This window comes from Castor canadensis, chromosome 13 (genome assembly GCF_047511655.1).
Source record: "Castor canadensis chromosome 13, mCasCan1.hap1v2, whole genome shotgun sequence".
NCBI lineage: Eukaryota > Metazoa > Chordata > Mammalia > Rodentia > Castoridae > Castor > Castor canadensis.
In genome coordinates, this window is record NC_133398.1 from 68228866 (window position 1) to 68254656 (window position 25791).

The window sequence follows — 25791 nt, forward strand, 5'->3', positions numbered from 1 at the left end:
CTAGGTGAAGGCCTTGAGTTCAAGCCCTAGTACTGCCAAAACAAACAAATAAAAAGTAAGAACAAGGAAGCTGTGTAATTGTTCATCCAGGATACATATGAAGCACAGTTTGGTTACAGAAACTTGGATAGGAAAAGCCTCTTATCCAAGTTTTCTCCATAAGGAAGTTCAACTGATGGAGTAAGAAGGTGCTTTTACAGAGAACAATGGGATCAGCTTCTAGCTTTGACTGGGTTGCTCATGGGATTCTTGATCTTAACAAGTCATATCACTTTTCTGAGTCTCAGTATTCTCTTTTGTTCAGGGAAGATGTTGAGAACTCTGGCTGTGATCTTTGAGGTCCTGCCGATGCATTTATTTCCTCTGTCACATCTTCTAAACCTACTGACCCTCAGTTTTCTGTCTCCAAGCTAAACAGTTTCTTTCACTGACAGCGCACTCTTTAATTACTTTCTTGGAGCTCAGTGCAAATTTCTCTATATCTATACTGTATTGTCCCCAACTGGACTCAAGGCCTGAGAGAGACCCTGCTCTTACTCCACATGTGAATCATTTGAAACAAAAGACAGGCAGCAATGTCAATCCCATTTTTTAATTCTGAGAAATTATTTTAGTAGCTCAGGAAAGAAGTATCACTACAAGTAAATCAAAGACTATTCATCATCATTGTGCATGTGTGCCTGTAAAGTTTTGGAATAAAACAGAAACTGAGAGAAGGAAATACAAAAAAGTGAAAAACATTGGTAGACTTCACCTTAACATAGGACTTCCTGGCAGGAAGACTGGAGGTCATTGGTAACTCACAGAAACAGATGAAGGGCCTTTCAGAAATATGTCAGCCCATCACCTTTCAATCAGATATTGTGGAAATGCTTTCAGACGGTAACAAGTCGCTTAAGGCACTAACTGGCTGGTTATGAAATTGTCTTTGGCAAACTTAGTTAAGTCAATGTGTGGTTTTGAATCATTTTGGAAGAAAGATGCTTTATAAAGGTGGAGTGATCCAGGTTACTCTGCCCAATTCATGGCTGAGTATCTCTGAAGCAGGAGGGAATGTGGATGTGGAAGAAAACTGGAGACATTCCCTATAGCACAAGGAGGTGGCATGGAAAAGACCCGGATTCTGAGAGTCCAGGGTCTTCAAGACTTATGGTAAATGTGTTCTTATTCAGACCTAGTTTCTTATTTGAGCCCTGCTGTCCCAATGTGTTTATTATTATTCTGTTAATTCCTAATTGCATTCAGTTCATAATAGCACTCCACATGAGCTAACACTTTTCTTTAGATCTGTTTTGGATTGTCATGAATATCTCCACTCACTGGCAACACTGCTTGCTTGACCTTTCAGAAATGTTTTGGTTTTTTTTCATAAGCAGCTTCCATAGACTAGACATTCTCCTTCAGAAGAAGGACCCAGAGGAAATAAAATTCAGGGATCCTTGGCTGTGTTTTTTGTGGTGCATGCATTTTTGTTGGGCCTCACTGTGGAAGAGCCATTCCATTTACTGTGCTGCTGTCCCCGTGGAGCTGGCTGCCGACTGGGCTTCTAGATGTTTCCAGGTTACCAGGTACCTTTAATGCCAGGGATGGGCTAATTAGTCGAGCCTCATGTTGGAGGAGAAACCGTTTGAGAATATGAAGCAATGAGATTTGGTAAAACCTGGGACAGATTTCATACTCATATAACATTTGGTGGAAAATAAAATCCAAATAACCCCAATTCCTTCATATTTAATTCGTCAAAATACTGTTTTATCAGAATTATTTCAGTTACTTTAATTTTTTACAAACAAAACTCCTGACTTTGTTTTATCCTATAACAATTTACTTGTTTTTATAACAACCTCTAAACCAGCAAAGTCAAGCATTTAATTAGACAATCCTATATATGTATCTATCTACACACACACACACACACACACACACACACACAACTAATCCTTTGTGGAAATGTGAAAATTATTATTTTTTCTGTTAAAAAAATCCAGGTCAAGAACATCTTTTTTGGGTTTTTACATAATCAATGCTTTATTTTTTTCAACAGATTCTATTTGATTTTCAAAATGAGTATAAAGTACCTGACTATATTTCTCCCCCTTACCCTCTCCTTTCTCCCTCCCCCTTCCACTACTACCCATCTGCAAATGGAACCTGTTCTACATTCCTATCTTTCTTTCTTAAGGACTAGACTCCACATAGGAGAGAGAATATGCAATATTTGTTTCTTAGTCTGTTTTACTTCACTTAACATGATGAGCTCTAGCTCCATCCATTTTCCTACAAATGGTATAATTTCATTCTTCTTTATGACTAAATAATACTCCATTGTGTATCTATACTCCATTTTCTTTATCCATTCACTGGTTGATGGGCACCTAAGCTGGTTAGTAACTCACTACTATAAAGGAACAAATACCCTCAATAGAATTAATTAATGTAAATTTCAGTTTTCCTATCTGTACTGTAGAGAAAATAACAATGGCTCTCTCACAGTGTTATGGGGTAGACATAAGGCAACAAAGAAATGCCATTTGTGAAAGGTAAATGGCTGATGTTATTAAATGATTTTATTAAAAGCAAAGATCAAAATACTATCACATAACTGTATAGTCATATAATCTGACTTGTAACTATACTTATGAAACTATATAACTATATATATTATTGATTTATCTGTTTAGAGGAGGCAAATCAGAACTTTTAAATTTATATACTACTATGTAGTCTTTCTTACAGCCCTCTACACCCTAAAAATTGCTCCTGGATGGAAAAAAATTCCCCAGTGAAGAACTTTACATATTTGTATCAAAGGAACATGTAGGTAGAAGAGGAGACTCCTTCAGTCTTCCATCCAAGTCCCCTAATGCCTCATGTTCTGTTGGAGCCCACAAATAAACAGATGTAGAGTGCAAAAGGGTAGAAATTGATCTAAGTTCTCAAATCACACACTTCTGTTAAGACTGTCATGATTGGGAGGCCTCTTGGGCTGGCAAACACACCAGCCTTTATCTATCAGTTCAGCTGAGTATCACAGAAAACCCAGATTAGCACTGCTCTCAACACACAAGAACTTTTTATAGCTTGTAAAAGTCTAACGGAGTTGGACTAAGGTAGTGTGGCTAAATTCAAAGAGCTCCAGACACTTGGCATCTTCCTGTTATGTTAACATGGCTTATGGTTTATAACTTGAAGGTCACCTCAAGGTCTAAAATGGCTGCTGAAATTTCAATCAACAAATCCTTATTCTAAGCAATAGGGTTGAGAAAGGGGAAGACTAAAAAATGGTTTTCTCTAGCTTTTTCTCCCCCCTTCAAGAAACCTTCCAGAAATTTATGTTTATATCTTATAGGCCAAAAATTTCACCATACTTTGCTGCCAGGGAAGCTGGGAAATGTAGTTATCTTTGTGGGCATATTGTTGCCTCTAATACTTTAGGCATTTTATTAGTAAGATTAAAAAAGGCAAGAATGGATGTTGTATGGGCAAGTAGCAGCTGCCACACAAGGTATAACTTATTTTGGGATTTCTGAGGAAAGAGTAAAAAGAAGAACCTATGGTCAAGGACAATTGCTGCTAGGTGGCTTGACCAACTGCCTTCCTCTATATTTCCATTCTTGCTGGAAAGTTACCACTAGTAGTCTCACTCACTTACCATAGGCAAATGAGGAATAGCTGGCATCTGTTATTTCCCAAGCAATGGATACTTACTTTACATGTATTATGCCATTAAGTCTCAGAGAAACCCAGGAAGTAGATGGTAATCTTATTCCTTTGCTACATGCAGGTGAATTGGGGCTGTGAGGTTAATTGTCTTGAGCAACATTAATAGGAAGTAGAGAAGGCCTTTAGCCTCAGAAGCAGGTACTATTAATTGCTGCCCTATACTACACCACAGACATACAAACACACTCACACTCAAAAGAAGGAAAAAGAGAGCATAGAGAGTCATGAAAAGGTGAAGAATGAATTAAATCCCTGAAACAAAAATTTTGAAATTATTTATTAAAATGTAAAAAAAAGATAAAATTGTTATTTCTGTATAAACATAAAATGAGCACATGTCAAACATGTTATTTAATTAATAACATGTTTCTCCTTTAAACCGTTCAAAGGAGAATTTTAAAACTACATTATATACATATACATATATATACATTATCGGCAATGAGGAATGCTGAAAAAAGTTTTTTAAAATAGATACAATACTGGTCTAACCATAAAACATTCCACCAGATATAATTCTTTTCCATTTCTAAAGACAAGGTTACTTGTTCCATTATTAGTTTTACTTACAGACTAAAATAACTGAAAGGCTAGGGTTGCCAAAAAGAGTATGATAGATAGGACCCTCAGTAATCTATTTTGTCCATTTTAAAGTCTAAAGTCTTTCAAAATAAATGTTTCCTGACACACTTAAATTATCCTCTTCCTGTTGCCAGATACAGCAGCATTAGGAAGATATAAGGAATATCCCTGAAATTCATCTTACCCATTTACCCTCTATGTATCTGCTACCAGAGGTCCAGCACAGAGAGAATGAAGAGCAAAGAATGATCTTTGCTCTTTGAACTATGCAGCGTGTTGGAAATAACTTTCCAAACTAAGATGGAAAATTGAATTCTAATGGGTGCCATGTCTCCTTTGGTGAGATAATTAGCAAATACTTCTTGGATAACTTTAAGGTGCCAGATATGGTGCTAGATAAGCAAAGTAGATATAATACCTGCTGTCAGATACTTAAACAGGGGAAACTCCCTTTCCGATAAGGGGCAAATAAGCTGGCAATATTATGTACAAAGACACGCACACACACACACACACGCACACGCACACACGCACACATGCAGGCATGCTCACACACACTGAAAGTTGCTTCTATGGGCGCTACATTTTTTAGGGCTTACTTTAAAAGTTAGACCAAGCATCCTTTCCATGCCTAGACAGCTTGTCTGCCTCCTTGATGTTCTTCTCCCCAGTTGTTGAGCAGGTTGGAACATCATCAGAGGAAAGCACTACATGTATTAAATCTGCCAATGTGGTATTTTGCTGGCAGCCAAACTATGGGCTTGGCAGCATGTCCCTCATAAAAGCTTCATGTGACTTCCTTCTGTCACCTTGGGAGTTTCTACAGTGATAAAGGGGCTTAGTACAGAAAAGCTTTCTGGACTCTTCAAACTCTGCCCTTAAATCAGCTCAAAGCAAACAGGGAGGAAAAATATCTATCTTGGTCTCTCTTTTCCTGACTCTGCTTCCATCGCTGTCACACTCTGCCTTCCTCACTCTGTCTGTGTTGTCCTCATTGCCCTGCCTGCTGATTCTTCATTGCAAAGGTTTTTTTGCACTCATGTCTCTGGCTGGCTCCTCCAGGGCCTATTTACTCTTCCTTAGCAGCAGATTTCAGAGGCCCCTCTTTTCTGCACACTGGTAAATAAGCACCAGAGAGCCAAGAGGACTCCTCTACAGTGCTAAGAATTCACCTGGATCACAAGCAGGGGTAGATGTGCACTTGAGGAGGGTGAGAAACTGAGAGAATAGGGACCACATGTATTTTCTCTTCAGATCTTCTCTAGAGGAACTAAGGCATAATCTGATTGTCTCCAGGTACAGTTGTGAACTAAACTAGTTTAACCATGTTAATAAATAAAGCCACTTTCCTTTGCATCTGGCACTGTCTGGTGGTATGCTTTGGGTTAGACATTGGCCTTTTTAGAACTGTTTCCTGACTTATGAAATAACAGAATCAGAACAGAGAGTTAGCAAAGAACTTTAAGTATTCCATGTAAAACAAAGCAACTAATTTTAACAGTACAGTTAATAGTGTTTTTTATAAATATATAAACAATGGGGTTTAAAGGATGGAATAAAATTTCTACAATTTGACTTTTTCTTTCCTTCCTTTTCTTTCTTTTAAATACCTGTACATGGGGAAACAAAAATCAACCCATTCCAAGCTTATGTCTTTTTAGCTCCTCAGCTAATTATTATAATAACTTTATGTCACAATTACCATATTTCTATCTCTAGAGTTAACAACTGTTGACTCAGAGTTCAACAAAGGAACTTCCTTCTTGTGGTACAATTTCTAGTTTTGTTTGGTTATATTATTACTAGCTTAAGATGTAGAATACTTAGGAAGTCTTTAACACTTTGTCTGTAGGATGCTTCTGAAGATTTAACCTTTCCCCCTAGAAAAGTGTGATAAATATAACAACCCTAAAAATATTTTTCACTATAGAACCAATTAGTTCCTCTGAATCCAGAGAAAAAGAAAGTCATCCCCAAGTAAAAGAACTCTTGCCATTCAAAAAAGAGTGTTTTATATCTTCACAGTGAATTAACTTTTTGTTTCTTTAAAATTCATTCACTTATTTTAATTCATACTCAACTTGCCTTATTTCTTTTAAATTTTTCCTTTTCTTATATTTTTCCTCATACTTTGCCATGTGTCATACACAATTTAAAACCCTTGAGGCTTTTCTTGTCTGAAAACATTTTATATATCTTCACAATTTATGGATTTTTGTCTGGGTATAGAATTGTAGGCTCAAAGTCATTTCCCTCAAAACTTGCTTCAATTCTCTGCTTTTATCTTTTGCTTCTGGTAAGATTTTTGGTGCCAGTATGATTCTGGTTCATTTGAGGCTAGTGTTACTTTTTTTTAACTTTGAAAGATTCGTGGTTTTTCTCTTCATTCCCACAGTTGTACATTTTTGTCATGATGTATTTAGACTTGGACTAAGTAACTTTTTAAACTGTCTACTCAATTCCATTCTCTATGGGCCCTTTCAGTTTGAAGACTAGTATCTTTCTTGAGTCTTGGGAATGTTTTTAAAAATTATTTTTTAATTATTGTATCCAAATCAACTTGACTGTTATTTTATTGTTTCTATCACTTAAATTTGCTCTACATTATTGGATATCTCAAATTTGCCTTAAACTCTGTCAATTCACCAACTGAATTATTTTCCAGAATCATATTCTTCTTTGGTGTGTGTGCATGTGCTTGGATTTGAAGCCAGGACCTCACACATGCTTGGCAGGTGCTTTACCACTGCATTATACCCCCAGTCTCCAAGTAATCATATTCTTAATTTTATAGCAATCTATTTTTGTCCTATGGCTGTAATGATACAAGGTTAATAATTTTTAAGGAAAGTTATCTTCTGGTTTTTTGGAGTCATATGCTCTATTTCTCCTTCATGCTATTTCTTTTCCTGGAATGTCTGGAGATCCTTGGCTACTGGTTCTTAGTTAATAATAAGGAACTAAGTTGCTTAGTTTAGCTAGCTAGTGCAGACTACATGCCTAACAGGCTTCTTTCTTAAAAGAACTGACCAAAACCTTTGCCTCAATGGGTAAGATGCATTCATGGGTAAGTTTCCATGAAAAGAGTATGGATTTTCAGCTCTCTAGAAGCCCAGAGACATACACTACTGCCAAAATCAGTTTTATTTGAGTGGTGCTGTCTCATAGTTTTCTCCCCTGGGTATCTGAAATTAGAACCAAAAGTTATACTAAGCCCTTCTCTGTTTATCATTCTAGCTTCAAATATCCACACTAGAATCTCTCCTAAGGCATCTCACCAAAAACAGGGCTAAGAACTACAGCTAGGGGACAAAACCCAATAATGTCAACCTCCTGCATTACACATATCCCAAAGAGGGAGAAGGACTGAGAAATCCAGAAGATTCTTTCCTGGGCTTCTTCTGATCTTGGTATTTACTGATGCAGAATTTAGATTTTTCCCCAAACTCCCAAGCTTCATATAGGGCTGTGTTAGTCAGACTTCTCATTGCTGTGATAAATACCTGAAACAGTTTAAAAGAGGAAGGATTTATTTTGGCTCACAGTTTCAGAGGGTTCAGGCTGTGGTTTCTTGGCTCCACTGGTTTTCCCATTGTGTACTTCCACTGAGTATTTGAGCTGAGTTGAACAGAGCGTTTTTGGATCTGGGCTCCATCACCAAATAAACATGTAACTGAGAAAAAGTCAAGAACAAATTTATTGAGGCTGCAGACGTGGCTCAAGTAGTTGAGCACCTACTCAGCAAGTACAAGACCCTGAGTTCAAATTCTAGTACCACCCCCAAAAAAAGAACTTGCAAAAGAAAAATTATGCAAAATGTTAGCAAATTGGAATCATAGTTTTACTAATTTTTCCATCTCATGAAAAAATGTGTCCTCTCCTGTGAAAAGATGAAATCATCAATGCTGTCATGTTTCCCTCCTGCCCTTTTCTTTTTATTAGCTATGTACTGTTTTTACAGTGTCAAAGTTTAACGTAATTTCCATTGAAAGAAATGAGACCAGATGTAACCAAATTCATGCAACTGTTTAGTGTCTTTCCTATAATTAAATGGATCCATTTTAAAATCTTTTATTATAGTTCTTTACTGCCAGCTTCTTTTGATCTCTTTAAATACATGTGGTTTTTTTCTTTGCTTATAAAGCATTTTTTGAAGAAGGGTTTATGCATTATATATGCACTGAGTCCTTTCATGTTGACAATGTCCATTTAGGGTGAGCGTATGGCTCAGTGGTAGAACCCTTGCTTAGCATGTGTGAGGTTGTGGGTTCTATCCCCACCAACACAAAAGAAAAGAAAATATCCATTTTTTTGTCCCTATACATAAATAATATCTTCTCTGGATTTAATCTTCTTTCAGCCACATTTTTTTATTCTTCTAAATATTGTAGACTTGGTCTTATTGCCTCTCAAAATGAATGTGACTATAGATAAGTCTAGCACCAACCTGATTTTCTTTCACTTTTTGGTGATTTATGTTTCTGCTTGGATACCCAAAGAATTTGTTCTTTATTCTTTAACTCCAAAACTGTCAGTAGACTACTTTTTCAGATTATGATTACCATCTGTAATTTTCCTATGACCTTTATGTATTTTTTTGGTGTGCATACTCAGTTTTTTATTTTAGGGAAATTTCTTTTAACATAACTTTAAGTGATTTTTCTATACTTCTGGGATATTAATTATCTTTATGCTGCTTACTTTTAATTTGTATTCTGTGCTATTAAATCATTTATATGTATAACACACACATACACACATACATACATACTACCATTGGTGTATAGATACTGGCATACTATCATTGGCATACTACTGTTTACTCATTTCCTTGTTGATAGTTATTTCTAGTTTATTTTAAAATTTTGTTTTGTTGCTATTGGCATTATAAACATTTTAGTACATATTATTTAGTGAAAATGTTCAAATTTTCTCTAGAATGTACATGGCAAGCCCATTTTATTAGCAGATGTATTGCATGTGATTCTGACCAAGTTCAGTAAAAATAAATAAGCAAATAAAATCAAAAGAAATTTCAAAAACAAAAATTGTAATCTCTCGTGTGCACTATGCAGCTCAGTGAATGTGGAGAAGCTCTCCATCAGTCCTGCATCGTGACAATTATGTTTACACTATATGATCTGCTGACTTTCCCTGACCTTAATTTTGTGAAAATATTCTTCTCAAAAAGCAAATGATTCCCCCAAACAAGATTCTTGTTCTAGTGCTCTTTGTCAGTGGTTGAAAACATGAAGTCACAGACGCAGTGTCCTGTAGGCAGGACTGTTTTCTCTGATCCAGGCATGTGATATGTCCTTCTCCACCAATAAGAATAATAAGACTCATAATTATCCTTCTGATTGTTTGTAACTTCCTCTCTCTCAAATCTCTCTGATCTTCCTGTGGATTCACGCACCCAACATTATTCACTGTAAATTCTGCACATTCACTCACTCACTCGAACATCCTATAATATGGGTCCATCCAGCAAAATTTAGGAACATTGTCCTTCCAACATCCTATTCCAAGTTCATGATGAAATGGAAAAATGTGATTTATACACTGAGGTTGTGTTATATAGACAACTTCATATGCCATAAACAGAATTTAGAAAGGACTTGAATGGTAGGTAGGGAAACACTTTTCTGGCAGGCAATGGGGCAGTGTATATCAGAGAACCTGAAAAGTTGCATAACCTTTAACTTTGAAAGAAATAGTGAGAAATGTTTCTCTAAATTTAATTGTAGTTTTATTTAGTAATACAGTATTACAATAATGAGGAAAGTGAAATGTTCAATGACAAAGGATTGGTTAAATGAATTAAAGCATATCTACGAAATACCATATAGCCAATAAAAATTATGTTGTAGAACAATTCATTGAAAGATGTCTAAAACAGAGTTTTCCAATGTGTGCCATACACTGAGAGATTGGTGTCCTTTGTCCTCATAACAAGTTATGTTCTGGTATAGCCAAATGTCCCCAGCTCAAGTGTCTTGAACTGCAAGTAGCCTTTTTTTTTCACCCAAGAAAACCATAAAATTATTGTTTTTTTAAGGGTATGCTATGATTTAAAAATGTTTAGAAAATTGGTGCAAAACATGTTGCATGAAACAAATTATTAAACATTATTGCATTGAGCTTTGACATACTCTCAATGTCTGTTAGGAAATATACCACACCTATGTATGTTTTTGCTCATCTATATTTTTCTATTTTAGCTAAAAGTATTATTTAATAAAAATATGATAATAATCATTATAATGCTCACATAGCCCTTCATATGCTTTATTTTGTGTAATCCTCAAATAAATGTGTGAAGTAGTCACTGCCATTATTCTCATTATATAAATGTTATTTTTAAATTCTATATTTGAAGCTGGTAGAAACTGGACAAGTTGATGTAGGCTGAAAGGAAAAGGTGGGAATAAGCTGTTTCAGAAAGGTAGAAATAAGAAAATACAGTAGCTAATTATCTGTGGGGACTTACTTTATCACCAGAACAATGAGGATTATGTTATTAGTGACCAAAACAGAAGCATGGAAAAACAGATTTTGCAAAGATTTTAAGGGTAAATTTAAAGAAATGGTTAATTTTCAGGAAGGAGCTGAATTTGGCTCTTTACTTACTGGTATTGAAGAGATGATAAAGCCCACTGAAGAAAGGCCCAAGTGGTTGTTAGAACGCAGGAGAGAGAGGGAGGCTGTAGTTTGGACAGTTATCCATTACTCAACCACAGTGAGAGCTATGCAGGTGAAAGACCATACTGGAAAGACAATGTGAAGAGAAAGGCAGGCCACTGAGAGCTATAACCTTCTAGGCTTTATCTCAGCAGAACTCCCTGGTACTCAGCTTCTATGTGTGGACTGATGATAGAATGGAATTCCAAAAATCCTGTGTATAATTAAATGCTGACAATGGATGCCATGTTCAAATAGTTTTTTTTAATTGCTCTTTCTTAGATCAGCGATCACTTGACTTAAAAAAGTTAAGTAGAAAAACATTTAGTAAGATTATAGGACATGTGTTGGTGAGTAGCACCTTAGGAGACAAGACTAGATGTAAAAAGTATCCTAGCTATTTAAAAAATATTGAGAAAGTATGACTGAATCATGACAAATGCACAGTATAATGCATTTAGGATTGTCACAAATTAGTTACTTTCTGCTCTACCTAGATAGAAATCATGGGGAGGTGAAAAGAAGGTCCTTCAGTTCTTCCCAGCTTTTGGTGGGTGTTTTCAAGCAGCAGTGGATAACAGCAGGCAGCAGCAGACAGCCCTGGACCTATGACAGCTAGGCCTGCTACATGGAACTCTAGGCCTCAGGGGATTGGGCCCATGCCTGAAGTGTTATAGCTCTTTTGCACCTCAGGTGGACCCACAGCTTGAGGTGTGTTTCCACTCCATCCCCATTGGCCAATGTCAGTTTCACTTTCACTCATGCCAGTGCCTTCTCAGTTGGTTGCTGCTGACAGTTTCATCCCCAGGAGACTTCTACCCTGCCACTGCTGCCCATCCCTCCCCCTAATCTGTTGCAGAAGCAAGCCCTGCTAATGATGTTGGTGCACATAGATGTTTATTAGGGAAGATTTTTAGGCAGTAGAAAGGCACACATGTAAAAATATGTGTTACAAATTGCATTGAAATATAGGCACACATGTAACAATATGTGTTACAAATTGCACTGAAATATAACAAATGTATTTCTCTTCAGGGTTCCTCTTTTAAAAGAGTTCAAAGTTATTAAATAGAATATAGAGGATATGAAAGAAAATGAATACATGACCATAAAAGTGTACTTTCAAAGAAAAGTTAGTGAATATGGTATTATTTATTTTGAAATCAAAAGACCAGGGGATAATTTAATAAGAATCTGGATCATAATTTTTGGAAGATTATTATGCAGTGTTGTTTAGCATTTATTACAGGTAAATCAATCAGAAATAAGCTGATGTCATGTTAAAAGTCCCATTAAATGTGTATGTGCATGTGTGAATGTACATACACAGACTACATAAATTCACATGTGTATACACAAATTTCCAAAGATACACACAAAATTGTTAATAGTTACTATTTCTATGTGGTAGCATGACATGTGCTTTTATTTTGCTTCTTACCCATATCTTCTAATTATTTATAATAACATGCACAATTTGTACAGTAAGAAAAATGTTTTTCTTTAGAAGTTTTTCTAGAATCAAATGTTACATTTTTCTCTTTCTTATCACATTCTCAACACCAAACCCTAATTTACAAAATTTATTTTTCATAAGATTCTGAATAACAGCAGCATTGATACCCTCTTTTGTCTTTTTCAGATGCTAGTGAAAAATAACCACCTTTCAGACAAGATCATTGTTTTGCCAGGAAAAATTGAAGAAATCTCACTTCCTGAGTTGGTAGATGTGATTATTTCTGAACCAATGGGATACTTGCTTTTCAATGAAAGGATGCTGGAGAGTTACCTTCATTCCAAAAAATGGCTAAAAGCAAATGGTGAGTTGGCCAACTCCTGCTTAGAACACAGGCTTATTTCTTAATAAAAATTTGCTACCCTCTTTCCCCCATATTTGATTTTGTACAGAAATGGGGAAAGAGTATTTCTATTATATTCAATGATGTAATTTTCTCATCTCATTCTTCCATAATGAAGTAGCTAGTCACCAGCCATAAGGACACAGGTGTGCTGCACTGATATGGTATGGAAGACCAGTTCAGAGTCACATGGTTTTGTCACTTTCTTCCTCACTGAACTTGGAGTAACACTGGACCTTTTGAGTTTAATTTCCTCATTCATTTAATGATGCATTGTTATACCCAGTCTCTAAAGCCCTTCCAAATGTTGGCCTTCTAGAATGTGTGAAACTTTTTGGGGTCTGCTTGCTCTTTTGACATATTCTTTTCCTGCTGTATCACTAAAATATTAAATGGAAAATTCCAGAAATAAACAACTCATATATTTTAAATTAGGCACCATTCAGAATGGCATGATAAAATCTTGTCTCATCCATCATCCTGCTCCATCCTGGCTTGGATGTGAATCATCACTTAGTGGAGTATGTCCCACACTGTAGAAGCCACCCAGCTGCTAATCACTTAGTAACCATTCCAGTTGTCAGATCGACTGTAGTGTATTACAGTGCATGTGTTCAAGTAACCTTTAAATAACCCCAGTGCCTCTGCCATTTACCTCACCTTGTCTCATCACGTAGGCATTGTCATCACAAGAACATTATAGTACAAGATATTTTGAGAGAAAGAGTTACATAGCTTTAATTAAGATATATTATTATAGTTTTCTATTTTATTGTTAGTGCTATTAATCTTTTACTGTGCCTTATTTATACTTACAATAAACTAAACTTTATCATAGGTATGTATGTACATAAAAACATAGTATATGCGTACTTCAGTACTATCTGTGGTTTCAGGCATCTGCTGAAGACCTTGGAACATACCCACAAGGATAAGGGGAACTACTATAAATGCAGTATTCTTATCATGCTTACCAAGTAACTGTACATATTAAGCAATTTGAATACCAAGTTCTTGCAAAGTGTGAATGTCAGAAGTTTTTGATTGGAGGGGTTAACATTGAGGTTCTGAATAACCTCGAATCTTTCCCCAGTGGATATATGAATGTCTAGAGATATTTTTGGTTGTCACAATGGCAGCAGGGCTGAACAGCCTTTAATGTACAGAATACCCCCTATATCAAAGAAATATCAATGCAACCCAAAATGTCAATGGTGAAGAATTATCAGGAAGCATTATTATGATCCCTGTTTTATAAAAAGAGAACTATGATTTAATGAGGGAAAGTAATTTGGAAAGAACATACATGTAGTAAGCGACAGCAAGGATTGGAACCCAAGTATGGCTCCTGCACACATACTCACTTTCCATTCTTCACTAGAGAGAATGAATGTGTTCCAATAGTGGGGATTTTTTTCTAGTTAATGAATAGAGAGTAACCAGCCAATTTTAACAGTTGCATCTCTCATTAGAATTTCAACCCCTAACCCCATTTTGCTTACTTTAAATTCCCGATGTTGTGACCCCTTGCCTTGATAAGTCAATGAATGCAGAATAGTAAATCACAGTGCAACTCATACAAGCCAAATTATGCAGTATATGCAAAAAAGTGATATAAATGAAGTTTGAAGCTTATCTGTACTTACCTACATGTTTTAAGTTTTAGGAATTCATAATGGGCACTGGAAAAACAAACTCATTTAAAAATAAATAAATGAGCTCAGGCAAAGTTTTCCTAATATCAAGAACAGCATTGGGAATGCTGCTGTGAAACAGCTCAGGATGATCTTGGAAGTCTTATGTTCAGGCGATAAAATTGAACGTGGGAGATGAAAGGAAAGGAACAAAGCAGCTTGGGTTTCCTTCTCATTGCCCCTAGGAAGAATTCTTGTAGGTTTTTTTCTGGATTCTTTTCAGATAGTTAGATACTTCTGTAGGATGATATTTTAAAGGTTAATTAACATGCATATATTGAGCCTCTCTTAAGTTAGAAATTTAGATTTCATATCTGGGTATCCTTTTCTTCCCAGATATTTGAAATGAATATGAAATTTCATACTGGGCTATGTGTCTTTAACTAAACAAGTAGAATTGAATACTGATTTTATTGGCTTTCTAACCTGTGTGCTCCTGAGGGAAGGATATTGATTTTTTAAAAATTATTTTTATTTTTCATCAAAATAAGACATAATTTAAAACATCAAATAATAATAAAAGGGGTTATAATGAAAATAGTAACCCTCTGCCACACTTTTTCTATCCTCAGATGCTCCCCAAAGGCAACTACTTCAATTCTATTTACTCTTTCTTCTATTATGCACCTAAATATTCTTGAGTAAAATTATTTTATTGACATTCTTGTCCTCTGTGCCTGGAAATTTAACACTCATATGTAGCTACTTCTTCCCTTCTTGATCTACCCTCCCTGTCCCCCATCCCTTCAATATTGATCCTCTCTCCCTTATCCAAATCCTTGGGGACAGATGCATTTCAGAATTCAAAAGCCAGAGGACTTCAGAGAGTTAATATGATCATAGTCTCCATATTACTTAACACCCCCAGTGGGACTTGAGGCAACACCCCATAATGAAACACATTATATTCCTGCAACAAAACATATGAATATTGAGAGCAAGTGGGAAAAATAAAGACCTTAAGTAGACTATGTCAATTCAGATCAGGTTTTGCCATCAAATAATGTTGCTGTAAACTTATAAAAATCTGCTGCTTTTCATAGTTCTATTGGATTCCAGAATTAAAGATGAATATTAACCTAGATCATTAATTAAATCAATTGTAAGCATTTATATTATTGATGTAATGTAATATAGTATAAGGTAAATAGTGTTCAGTGCTGAGTTAGGTGGTATTAAAGATGCTCTGTGATTTTGTCTAGTTTGTTTTTCCTGGAGTTCATTACCTTGTGCTTTCCTTTAGCTTGTTTCTTTGTAGACTCATGGACAAGAGTTTCCATTCTTCAACAGATTTTGATAGATGCAGTCAATGTTGGCTCTATGGATGCCTGCTCTCTGAGATCTCTGTCCTCCTCTAACTAGCATAAACTAACTGCTTCCCAGCCCTACTGCATGGCTGCCACACTTTGACTTTTCATCACCATTCTTTTGTCTCCCTATTTCTTGTTTTACACTATTGTTTCAGCAAAGGATGCTCTTTTATTGCTTCTGGAGAAGGGGTATTGGAGAAGCTACTTTTTATTATAACCTTATATTATTATTGTTTGACTAGGTTTAGAATTTAACTTGAAAGCAATTTTTACTCAGTGTTTTAATGCTTTTTGTTTGTTTCTGCTTCCAATATTGTTGTTGAGAAATCCCATTTCATTCTAACTCCTGATCCTCGAGAGAGACATACTTTTTCCCTCTGGATGTTTTTGGTATCTTCTCTGTATTTCTAGTGTTCTTGGTATGTGTCTTTTTAAATTTCTGTGCTGGGCATTCAGTGACTACATTGAATCAAAAGACTCAGTTTTTTCTGTTTTAGAATTTTTAAACTTTACCTGTGATGATTTCTTTTTATCTATTTTATTTGATATCCTTGGAATTCCTCTTAGGTTCACAATATCCTCCTCTGAAGCTTCCTGTTTACACAAGCCAGAACACAAGTTACTTTCCAGGATTGTTTAATACCCTTCTAACTTCAAAAAACACTAAGCAATTATTGTTTTGACACCCAGGCTTTTAGATGGAGACTTATGAATGATGTTATCACCATACTTTGTCTCTACCCACCTCTGGAAAGGTTTTAAACAAAATGATCTATTGTATTTAAAAAGCATAGAGGGTGGCATAAAGTGTGGGGCACTGCCATCAGATGAGATTCCACTCTGTTTCCCATTTTGAGCTTTATGATCTTGGCTGGGTCACTTAAGTTTCTCTGTTCTCTCATTTCCTCATTTATAAATGTATATTATAATAGAACTTGCTTTATATTGTTATGAGGACTAAATGAATGAAAATCCATAGAAAAGTGCATAAGAGTTAACATAATGAAGAAACTTAGCTATTATTATTATTGTTATTTTATGACATATCCCTGGTTGCTTAGGCCATTTGCATTTCTGAAATAGAGTTAACATTCATCTTTTATAAGTTTTATGTAATAAATGACTATGAAAAAGATTCTCCCCCAAGTTACAAGAATAGCAATGTTGATCATCAGATTTACCTGCTCAGAAAGACCTGACTTCCAGCATACAGTCTAGGTGTACATTCATCTGCTGAAGAATCTACCATTCTTGTAGTGCCTCTAGATGCTAGGAACAAAGCACAGGGTGAGCTTCCCAGTGTGGAGGATGGTGAGTGTCCATGTAAGCATGAAGTCCAACAGCACTTATGAAAACAGAAATGGATCACTGTTTGGGAATGGAAATAGTAGCCTGATAAGATGATAGGCTTTTGATTCTTTTCAAAGCTACATTGATTTTATAATAAGTAAGAGATTAACAAATAAAAGGAAGTACCCAGAATTCCAAGCACAGAATAGATGAAGGGAAAAAGCTAGGAACTTCAAAGGTAAATGCCTTACCTAAGACAGTAAGTTCTTATCATTGTATAGCTTTATATCCTGCTTTGCTATTGTTTTTGTATCCCCTTTAATGATATGCCTAAGTTTTTACTCTTGCTTTTGGGGTAAATTATATTTTATTCTGCCATGTAACAAACTGAAGTAAAGATTTTTTATTAATTTTTTTCCCTTTATTGTTGTGCTGGATGGGGGTACACTGTGGTTTTTATAAAGGTTCTTACAATGTATCAGATATATCATACTTGAAACACCCATTCCACCTGCGCTCCTTCATCTTCCCTCCCCCGAATCCTGGAACAGTTTCAACAGGTATCATTTTTGCATTTACGTACATGTGTACACATTATTCCCACAGTATTTATCCTCCTACCCTCTTTCCCCACCACCTCCTCCCTCACCGGTGTGAACCAGAACCTGTTCTGCCTTCCTGTTCTCTGATTTTGTAGAAAAATGATAAAAGATAAAAAGAATAATATGATGTTTTTGTTAGTTTGAGATAAAGATAGCTACATGTGGAGTTTCCTTGTGATGTTTCCATGCATATTTGTATTACAACCCTAATTGGTTCATCTCCTCTAGTCCTCTTCACTCCTCCCTAGTCCCCTTCCCATGGTGGACCCAGCCAGTTGAAGATTTCTATATTCATTCCTGTATAGATTAAAATTAAGGAACAGAATTGGTCTCAGGAGACAGGTGAGTGTACCCTCTGGCAGAAGGCAATGGAAGTCAATTTCTGGGTCTACTGTCTTTTGCTCATTAGGAATGATGTTCCCAACATCCAGTGACATTCATGTGGCCCCCTTTTCTGATGAGCAGCTCTACATGGAACACTACTCCAGAGCCAACTTTTGGTAAGGTTCTCTTTTCTTTTCCCTTCTGAGTAAAGTAGAGTTTCTAAAACTACTGATATTTAGGGTCCAATAAGGTGGAGGTGTGCTGTCCTGTACATTACAGCAGGTTTACCAGCATCCCTGGCTTTTATCTACTAGATACTGGCAGCACCTTCTTCCCAGAGTGAAGCAATCAAAAATGTCTCCAGACACTGCACAGTATCCCCTCTGGGCAAAATCTCTCCAGGTTGAGAACCACTACTCAAAAATTAGAGGCAGACAAATCAAGGAGGATGCTTACACAACATCAAACATATAAAAATCATCCAGTTGCTACCATGATACCCATCCTTCCCAGCACTCTCCTTCCATTTGTCACCATGGACCCCCCTGGACTCGGGCTATTGCTTCTGTTAGAATGTGACTTTCAGAGAACAATCCAAATTTACCTCCATGTAACTGAGTTGGTCAACTCTCTGTGGGAGTTTTCTCAAATCTTTTTGTAGTTTTAATTGATCTTGTGGCTTTGGGAAATTCACTTTGCCCCTTTGAGATTGAATTGTATTAGCTCTTATCATTTGTCTGATGAGAGCTAATACAAAAGCCCTGCCAATCCTAAACCATCGTTACTTCTTGAATTCTTTATAAGAAGGGGAATGGCAATATTGGACCCATGGGAGGGAGAAGAGTAGATTCCATCTGAGTGGAAATGATACCTATGTGGTATCATGAGCACAGACATGTACTGCAGAGGTGAGGATGGTGCTAAAATGGAAAGTTTAAGTGCTGGCTGAGGTGTGCAAAATCCCCCAACACAAAGATGTCCAAAGTTAATTTCTGTATTTTTCTCTTGGTAATTCTAATGAAGAAGCAGCAAACATAAAATTCTTTGGTTGCCTGGGTTACATAGTCCTTGGAGGAGTGGGATCAAAGGACGAAGATTTTCTTTCTCCAGTTTTTTCCTGAAAAATGGACTTTCCTCCATAGATTCCTAGTGTTTCATGATTTTGCTCAACCTGTAATTCTAAGATTCTAAGCCCTAGGCTTTCCAAGCAAAGTGAATAGCTTTTATTTTAGGAACTGGGGTTTGAACTCAGGGCCTTGCTCGCTAGGCAAGCACTGTCCTGCTTGAGCTCTATACCCAAGTCTTTTAACTTTAGTTGTTTTTAAGGTAAGACCTTGTATTTTTGCCTTGGACTTCCATTCTACCTATACCTCCTGCATAACTAGGATGACAAGTACATGCCACCATTCCTGGGTTTATTTATTGAAATGGGTTATCTTAACTTTTTGCCCAACTGTCTTTGAGTAATGATCCCCATCTCCACCTCCCAAGTAGGATGAATGTCTTCTTGAAGTATATGTGTGTTGACTGGGGTAGGGAATATGATCATTGTTCTGTGAGGTTAGGCTAATCCTAAATGTCTGTATTTTAAGTGTGACTTCCTAAGTCAATGGAGAGGCTGAAGAGTTAGAAATTTTATGCAACAGAGTAGAGGAGGTTTATTGTTCACAATCCTCATTTAACTTCCCAACCATACATCAGCTGTCACTTTGCTACTCAAGGATATGAATGGTGAAAGTAGCTTGTCTAGAATCCCCCAACAGTGTACAAACATGTTGCTGATTGTTCCATCGAAAAAACTCAACCTTTTCTGTACCTTACTTTCCCCATCAGCCACACTCATTTCTCTAAGCCCTTTGCAGCAAAATTCCTCCACTGGGTTGTCTACACTCACAAACCTCAAAATCCCTTTCAATTTCTTGCTTGATCCAAAATTACGGTCACCAGCTCCCTGCCCTCCACACTGGTAAATCAAGTGATTACTTCTCAACTTAACTGACTCACAGTGTTTGAAACGCTTTTTTCCCAATGTTCTTTTTATTTTTTCTCCCTCCCTCAGTGACACTTTCTCAATCATCCCTCCTCTGGTTACTTTCTCCTTAATCTCCTACTGTTTAAGTCTAGACCTCTTCTCTGTCTACAGTTACTTTCTTGATAAACTTATTCCTTTCCATAGCTTCAAATACAATCTATATGCTAATGATTCTCAAGTGTTCCTCTCTAGACTGGACATGTGCTTTGAACTCCGTATTTTCATAGACAGCTGCCTCCCAGATATCTCTCCTTGCAGATTTACCATGTCCAAAACTCAACTCCTGATTTCCCCACACCCACACAAAACTCCTCTACTCAGTCTTTCTCATTTTCTTATTATTATACTTTAATTTTATTATTGTTATACTGGGGATACATTGTGACATTTACAAAATTTTTTCACAATGTATCGTAGTTGAATTCACCCCTCCATCCTTCTTCTTTATCTCCTCTACCCCCCTTCTCGGAATAGTTTCAACAGGTCTCATTTTTCCATGTACATACACACGTACAAAATGTTTCTACCATATTCACTCTCTGACCCCCTTTCCTTGTATCCTTTCCTCTCCCACTGGTACTGACCTCCCATACAGGACCTGTTTTTCCTTTCTGTTCTCTGTTTTTGTAAAAAAAACAAAAAAAGACATTTTGTTTCTTTAAGAGAGCTATACAAGGGGTTTCACTGGGATATTTCCATGTATATGTGTGTTATAACCTGAATTGGTTCATCCTCTCTGTTTGTCTCCTTTCTACCTTAGTTCTCTTCTTATGATAATTTCAATGGGTTTGAAAATTCTGTATTCATTGTTGTATAGAGAGTACATCAACCACATTCACCTTTTTAACTTCTTTTTTTTACCCCCCCCATATGTGACCTCTCCTTAGTGTGACCTGTTTTTCATAATATTGCTTATATTTGTATTAGGTATATATTCCACATATGAGAGAAAACATGCAGCCTTTGGCCTTCTGAACCTGGCTAACTTTATTTAAGATGATGATCTCCAGTTACATCCATTTACCTGCAAATGACAAAATTTATTCTTCTTTGTGGCTGAATAAAATTCCATGGTATATAAATACCACATTTTCTTAATCTATCCGTCATTAGTGTGGCATCTTGGCTAGCTATTGTGAATAATGCTGCAATAAACATGGGTGTGAAGGTGTCTTTATTGCAATCTGACTTATATTCTTTGGGTATATCCTTAGAAGTAGTATTACTGGATCATATGGCAATTCTAACTCAGTTGATAACAGTTTTATTTTTTCAGTCATTCAGGCCCCAAACTTTGAAGGCTTCTATTTCTCCTTATCAATACCATCAAGAAATTCTGTTGGTTCCACTTTCAAAACATCTCCAGAATCTGACCAGTTCTCACGATATTCACTGCTCCCCCTTGATCCAAACACCATCACCTCTCATCTAGATGATTGCAATGTCATCTTGCCTGTCTATTCTCACAAAGCCAAAGCTTCATGGTAGGTTCTTCCCAGTCTGCCTCCTCATTACTCTCTAATCTCATTTCCTGCTATCATGTTCATTCTGCTCCAGACACGCAGGCCTCTTTGTCATCCACAGACACATCTGACATACTTCTTCCTTAGGCCTTCACATTTGCTGATCCTCTTGTCTAGAATATGTTTTCCTCAATATTCACATGATAATTCCTTCTGCTACATATGTCAAATGCCACCTTCTCAATGATATCTACCTTAACTATTGAATTTTAAATTTCTGTCATGCTATTACTAGGGGCTGAAGTCAGGGCTTCATGCTTGCTAGGCAAGTGTTCTACCACTTAAGGCACAACCCCAAGTCATTTTTGCCTTAGTTTTTTTTTTTTTCAGATAGGGTCTCATATTTTTGTCCAGGCTAGCCTTGGACCATGGTCTGCCTTACCTTCCGCCTTCATATAGCTGGGACCACAGTTATGTATCACCATGCCAGTCTTGTTTTTGAGATTGGGTCTTGCTAGCCTTTTCCTAGGGCTGGCCTTCATACAATCCTCCTGGTCTCAACCTCCTAAGTAGCTGCGATTGCAGGCATGTGCCACTGTGTGTGTGTGTGTTTAACCCCCTCTCTTCCTTATTCTGCATTTTTTCTCTAGCATTTATTGCCTTTTATAAGGGGATATATATTTCTTTCTTTATTATTATTTATTACATGAATTCCCTCAGATAGAATGTAAACACTGAAAGGATAAGAATTGTCCATTTTCACTGATGTATCCCAAGTACTCAAAACAATGTCTGCCCTATGGTAAGCCCTCAATAAATACCTTTGAATAAGTAGAAAGTCCAGTAAGCTCAAGCATATGCAAAAATTACTATTATCAAGAATTTTGTTGATATATTTTTCTATTCTGTTTTTAAAAAAAATATAGAATCATACCACCAAAGACTTGGGTGTTTCAATATTCTAGAAGAATAGAGAATCTTACCTAATTCTATATCCTAAGTTTTATTTTTTAAAGCACTATTGTAAACATCCTTTTATAGAAATTTTAGTGTGCATTCTGATTGTTTCTCTATGATAAATTACTAAAAGCAGAATCACTGGACCAAAAGGTGTGAAGAAGGAACTTACAAAAAAATAATTCTTCTATATTGCCAAACTGCCTCTTAGAAAAGCTTTACCAATTAACACCTCCACCACTAGTATATGGGAATGTCTGCTGTCTCTTGTCCATTCAGGATGTGCCTTAAAATGCTGAGTTGGTTTGCAAGAATAAAAAATAGCCAGTGGATTTCTAATCTGTAATTCCTTGATAGGCTGGTAAGTTTGAATAGTTTTATTTTTAGTCAAATTAAAAAAATTTCATTATCAAAATTCACAGCCTTCACTTGCCTCCTAATTCCCCTCTCTTTATAAAAAGCTTTCTGGGCCTTTTGTTGCTGTGATCCAGAGAATAGGTTGTGAAAGCTTGCAGGATTTCTGTTACAAGTGCTGAAGAAGTGGAAATGCTGGCTGGGTTGGTGGTGCAAAAAAATGAATTTGGGCCAGTTTTGAAAGAGTAAGCCAAAAGACTGAAGAACAACTAACAGGCCAAATAAAATCATCAGACATAATCAATCACCAGCCCTCACCTGACTTCCTGTCAACAACACTTGGCATACTCGACTCAATCCCCATTTTCTTTATAAAGCATTCATATTGGTTTCCTCATGCCTTACTAGCCCCTACTCTTTAGTCTCCTTGGCTGAAAGATTCTTCCTTCTGACCCAAATCATATCGTTGGAGTGGCTCTAGGTTTTGTTAAATGTTATCCCTTTTCTGTCTACACTCCCTTTCTGTCTTGATCTCATTCAGTCTCCCAACTGTAAACCTGATTTGATGCTGACAAATCAGACAATTAGGACTCCAGCCAAGATCTTTGTCCATAACCACAGACTTGGAGTTCAACTGGCTATTGACAATGCTACTTGGATGCATTATTCATCTCAAATTTGACACATCCAAATGCAAGCTGCTGATCTTTTCCACCTTCCCCCAGTTACCCCTACAAAACAAAATAAAAATAAAACAACCCCATTTCCACAATAGTCTTACAACAGCCTCCTAAATTATTTTCTCTTCTTGAACAGCAACCAAAATATCTTGGTCAAATGTACTTGAGATCCTATGTTCTATTATGTACAATCCTCTAATGCCTCCCTCTACCACTTTGCTGCGGAATTATACACCATCTTCCCAGAGACCTTATCATACTTTTAACTTCATTTTTCTTTTCTTTTTTTTTTGAGATTTTTTTTATTCATATGTGCATACAATGTTTGGATCATTTCTCCCCCCTTCGCCCACCCCCTCCCTTACCCCTCTGTCCCCTCCCTCTCCCCCCCAACACCCTCGCTACCCGGCAGAAACTATTTTGCCCTTATCTCTAATTTTGTTGATAACTTCATTTTTCTCTGCAGCACTTACTGCTACCTTCCATCTTCTGTTTTTATTTATTTATTTATATTATTGATCTCCCCTCATGAGACAAGTCCACAAGAATCATTATTTTGTTTTCTGTGGTATCCTCATCATCCAGCTTAGCTAATAACAGTTTATACTTTTTGTTGACTAGAAGATAAATAGATTGACTTGTAAAAATTCCTGTAGTTTAAGGATATTAAGACTTTCTTGTATTTTCTTCAGAATTTCCAGTTTGCCTTATAATTTTCTTTGTGATTCCTTAAATCAAAAAGAATTGAAGCCTTTTTATGTTGTTACATCTATCAGTATTTTCTTTTATTATTTCTTTCTTTTTCTTCATTTGTAAAAAGGTTCAGCACTCCAAATCTGATGTTAACTTTTTTCTACGTGCATACATTGTTTAGGTCATTTCTTTGCCCTGCTCCCCTCACCCACCCTTTCCCCCTCCCCCGCTCAGTTAGGAATGTTCATTTTGAGGATGGGTCCTCTACTTGTACTTTTCTACTAAAATAGTCCAGGCTGCCCCACTGAGTGTTTTGTCAGATGTCAAATATATCAGTCTGAATTATATATTCAGGGACTGGGAAAATAACCACAAGGTTGATATGAAACCATTGACACACTGTGAGATGGATTTGGTTCAAAGCTCCATTTCCTACCCATCCTCCACAAGTCCTCACTAGCTACAGGCATTGTATCTATTGGTATTATTATCAGCTCTGGCTTGTTGTCTAACTTTCAAAAACAATTCTAGATATTCTCCTTTCCACATTGCAGTTTTCTCTGCCATGGAAATCTTCTCTCTGGAGAAGGACTATAACATGTGCTTTGGTGACACTACAGAGTTCTTCCTCAAAGAATTGGGTCTCAAATTCAATCATGGACAAGTAGCATCTGGATCCATATACCACTTGGATCTGGAAATTGGGTGAGAGACCTAGTCTTCCCATTGTGACAGTTGGCACCATCCTTCTGCTCACCAGCTTTTTTTGTTATACAAATTAAGCACTGTTCTACTTGACTATCCATCTATTTCACCACTCTGATAACACTGGGATCTATTAACAACCACAACTGATCCCTGTTTGTCAAGATTCCCTGATTGCTACTCTATCTTTACTGCCTAACAAGGTAATTATGTCATTCTTGCCTGTGACAGTTAATTACTGCTTTGTTGCTTTTGACATTCTGCAATTTCATCCAAATTATACCCATTGAGAAGCACAATCTCATGGTGCCATCTTCTACCATCATTTTTATTTACCAAGCATGGCTATCCTCAGCTTCTCAAACATGCTTTGGTTCTCTCACTAATTCATTCCCTCTTACTTTTGTGAAAGGAAGGTTTCCTGGTATTTACGAAGAAATTTTCTTAGGTCTCCCATAGTAAATCCCACTGTCACTCTACTTCCCTGAACCTTCTGACCCTTTACTTAATACTGTGTTGCCACAGAAGTTCTGGAATCTCCACCTTACTGAGTACAGACCATGATGATGACCAAAGCTTCAAAGCAACATCCCACACAGACTGTAATGACTGCCTCCTGATGTCTTGCTAAGACATTGAATCCTACGGGCACAACTCAACAATACCTCTGTCCTCCCATCCTAGCATATCCCAGTAGACATCACTGTTCATCAAATGGGTCTCATGTCAATGAATTGTACTCTGCCCTGGCCTATATTCTACCCTTCCTAATTCACACTCTTACAATGCATTCTTGTATATTTTTCCCTGGTTCTTCACAGAACATATTATCCAGCTTCTAC

General features: G+C 36.7%; 1 protein-coding gene across 1 annotated transcript in view; it reads left to right on the plus strand.

Moving 5' to 3' along the window:
- Positions 1-25791, plus strand: part of LOC109679340 (histone-arginine methyltransferase CARM1-like) — a 290532-nt gene that overhangs the window by 233745 nt on the left and 30996 nt on the right. The window contains exons 7-8 of the mRNA XM_074052181.1: positions 12629-12806; positions 18151-18241. Of these exons, the coding sequence (XP_073908282.1) occupies positions 12629-12806; positions 18151-18241 (269 nt within the window). The remainder of the gene's footprint in view (positions 1-12628; positions 12807-18150; positions 18242-25791) is intronic.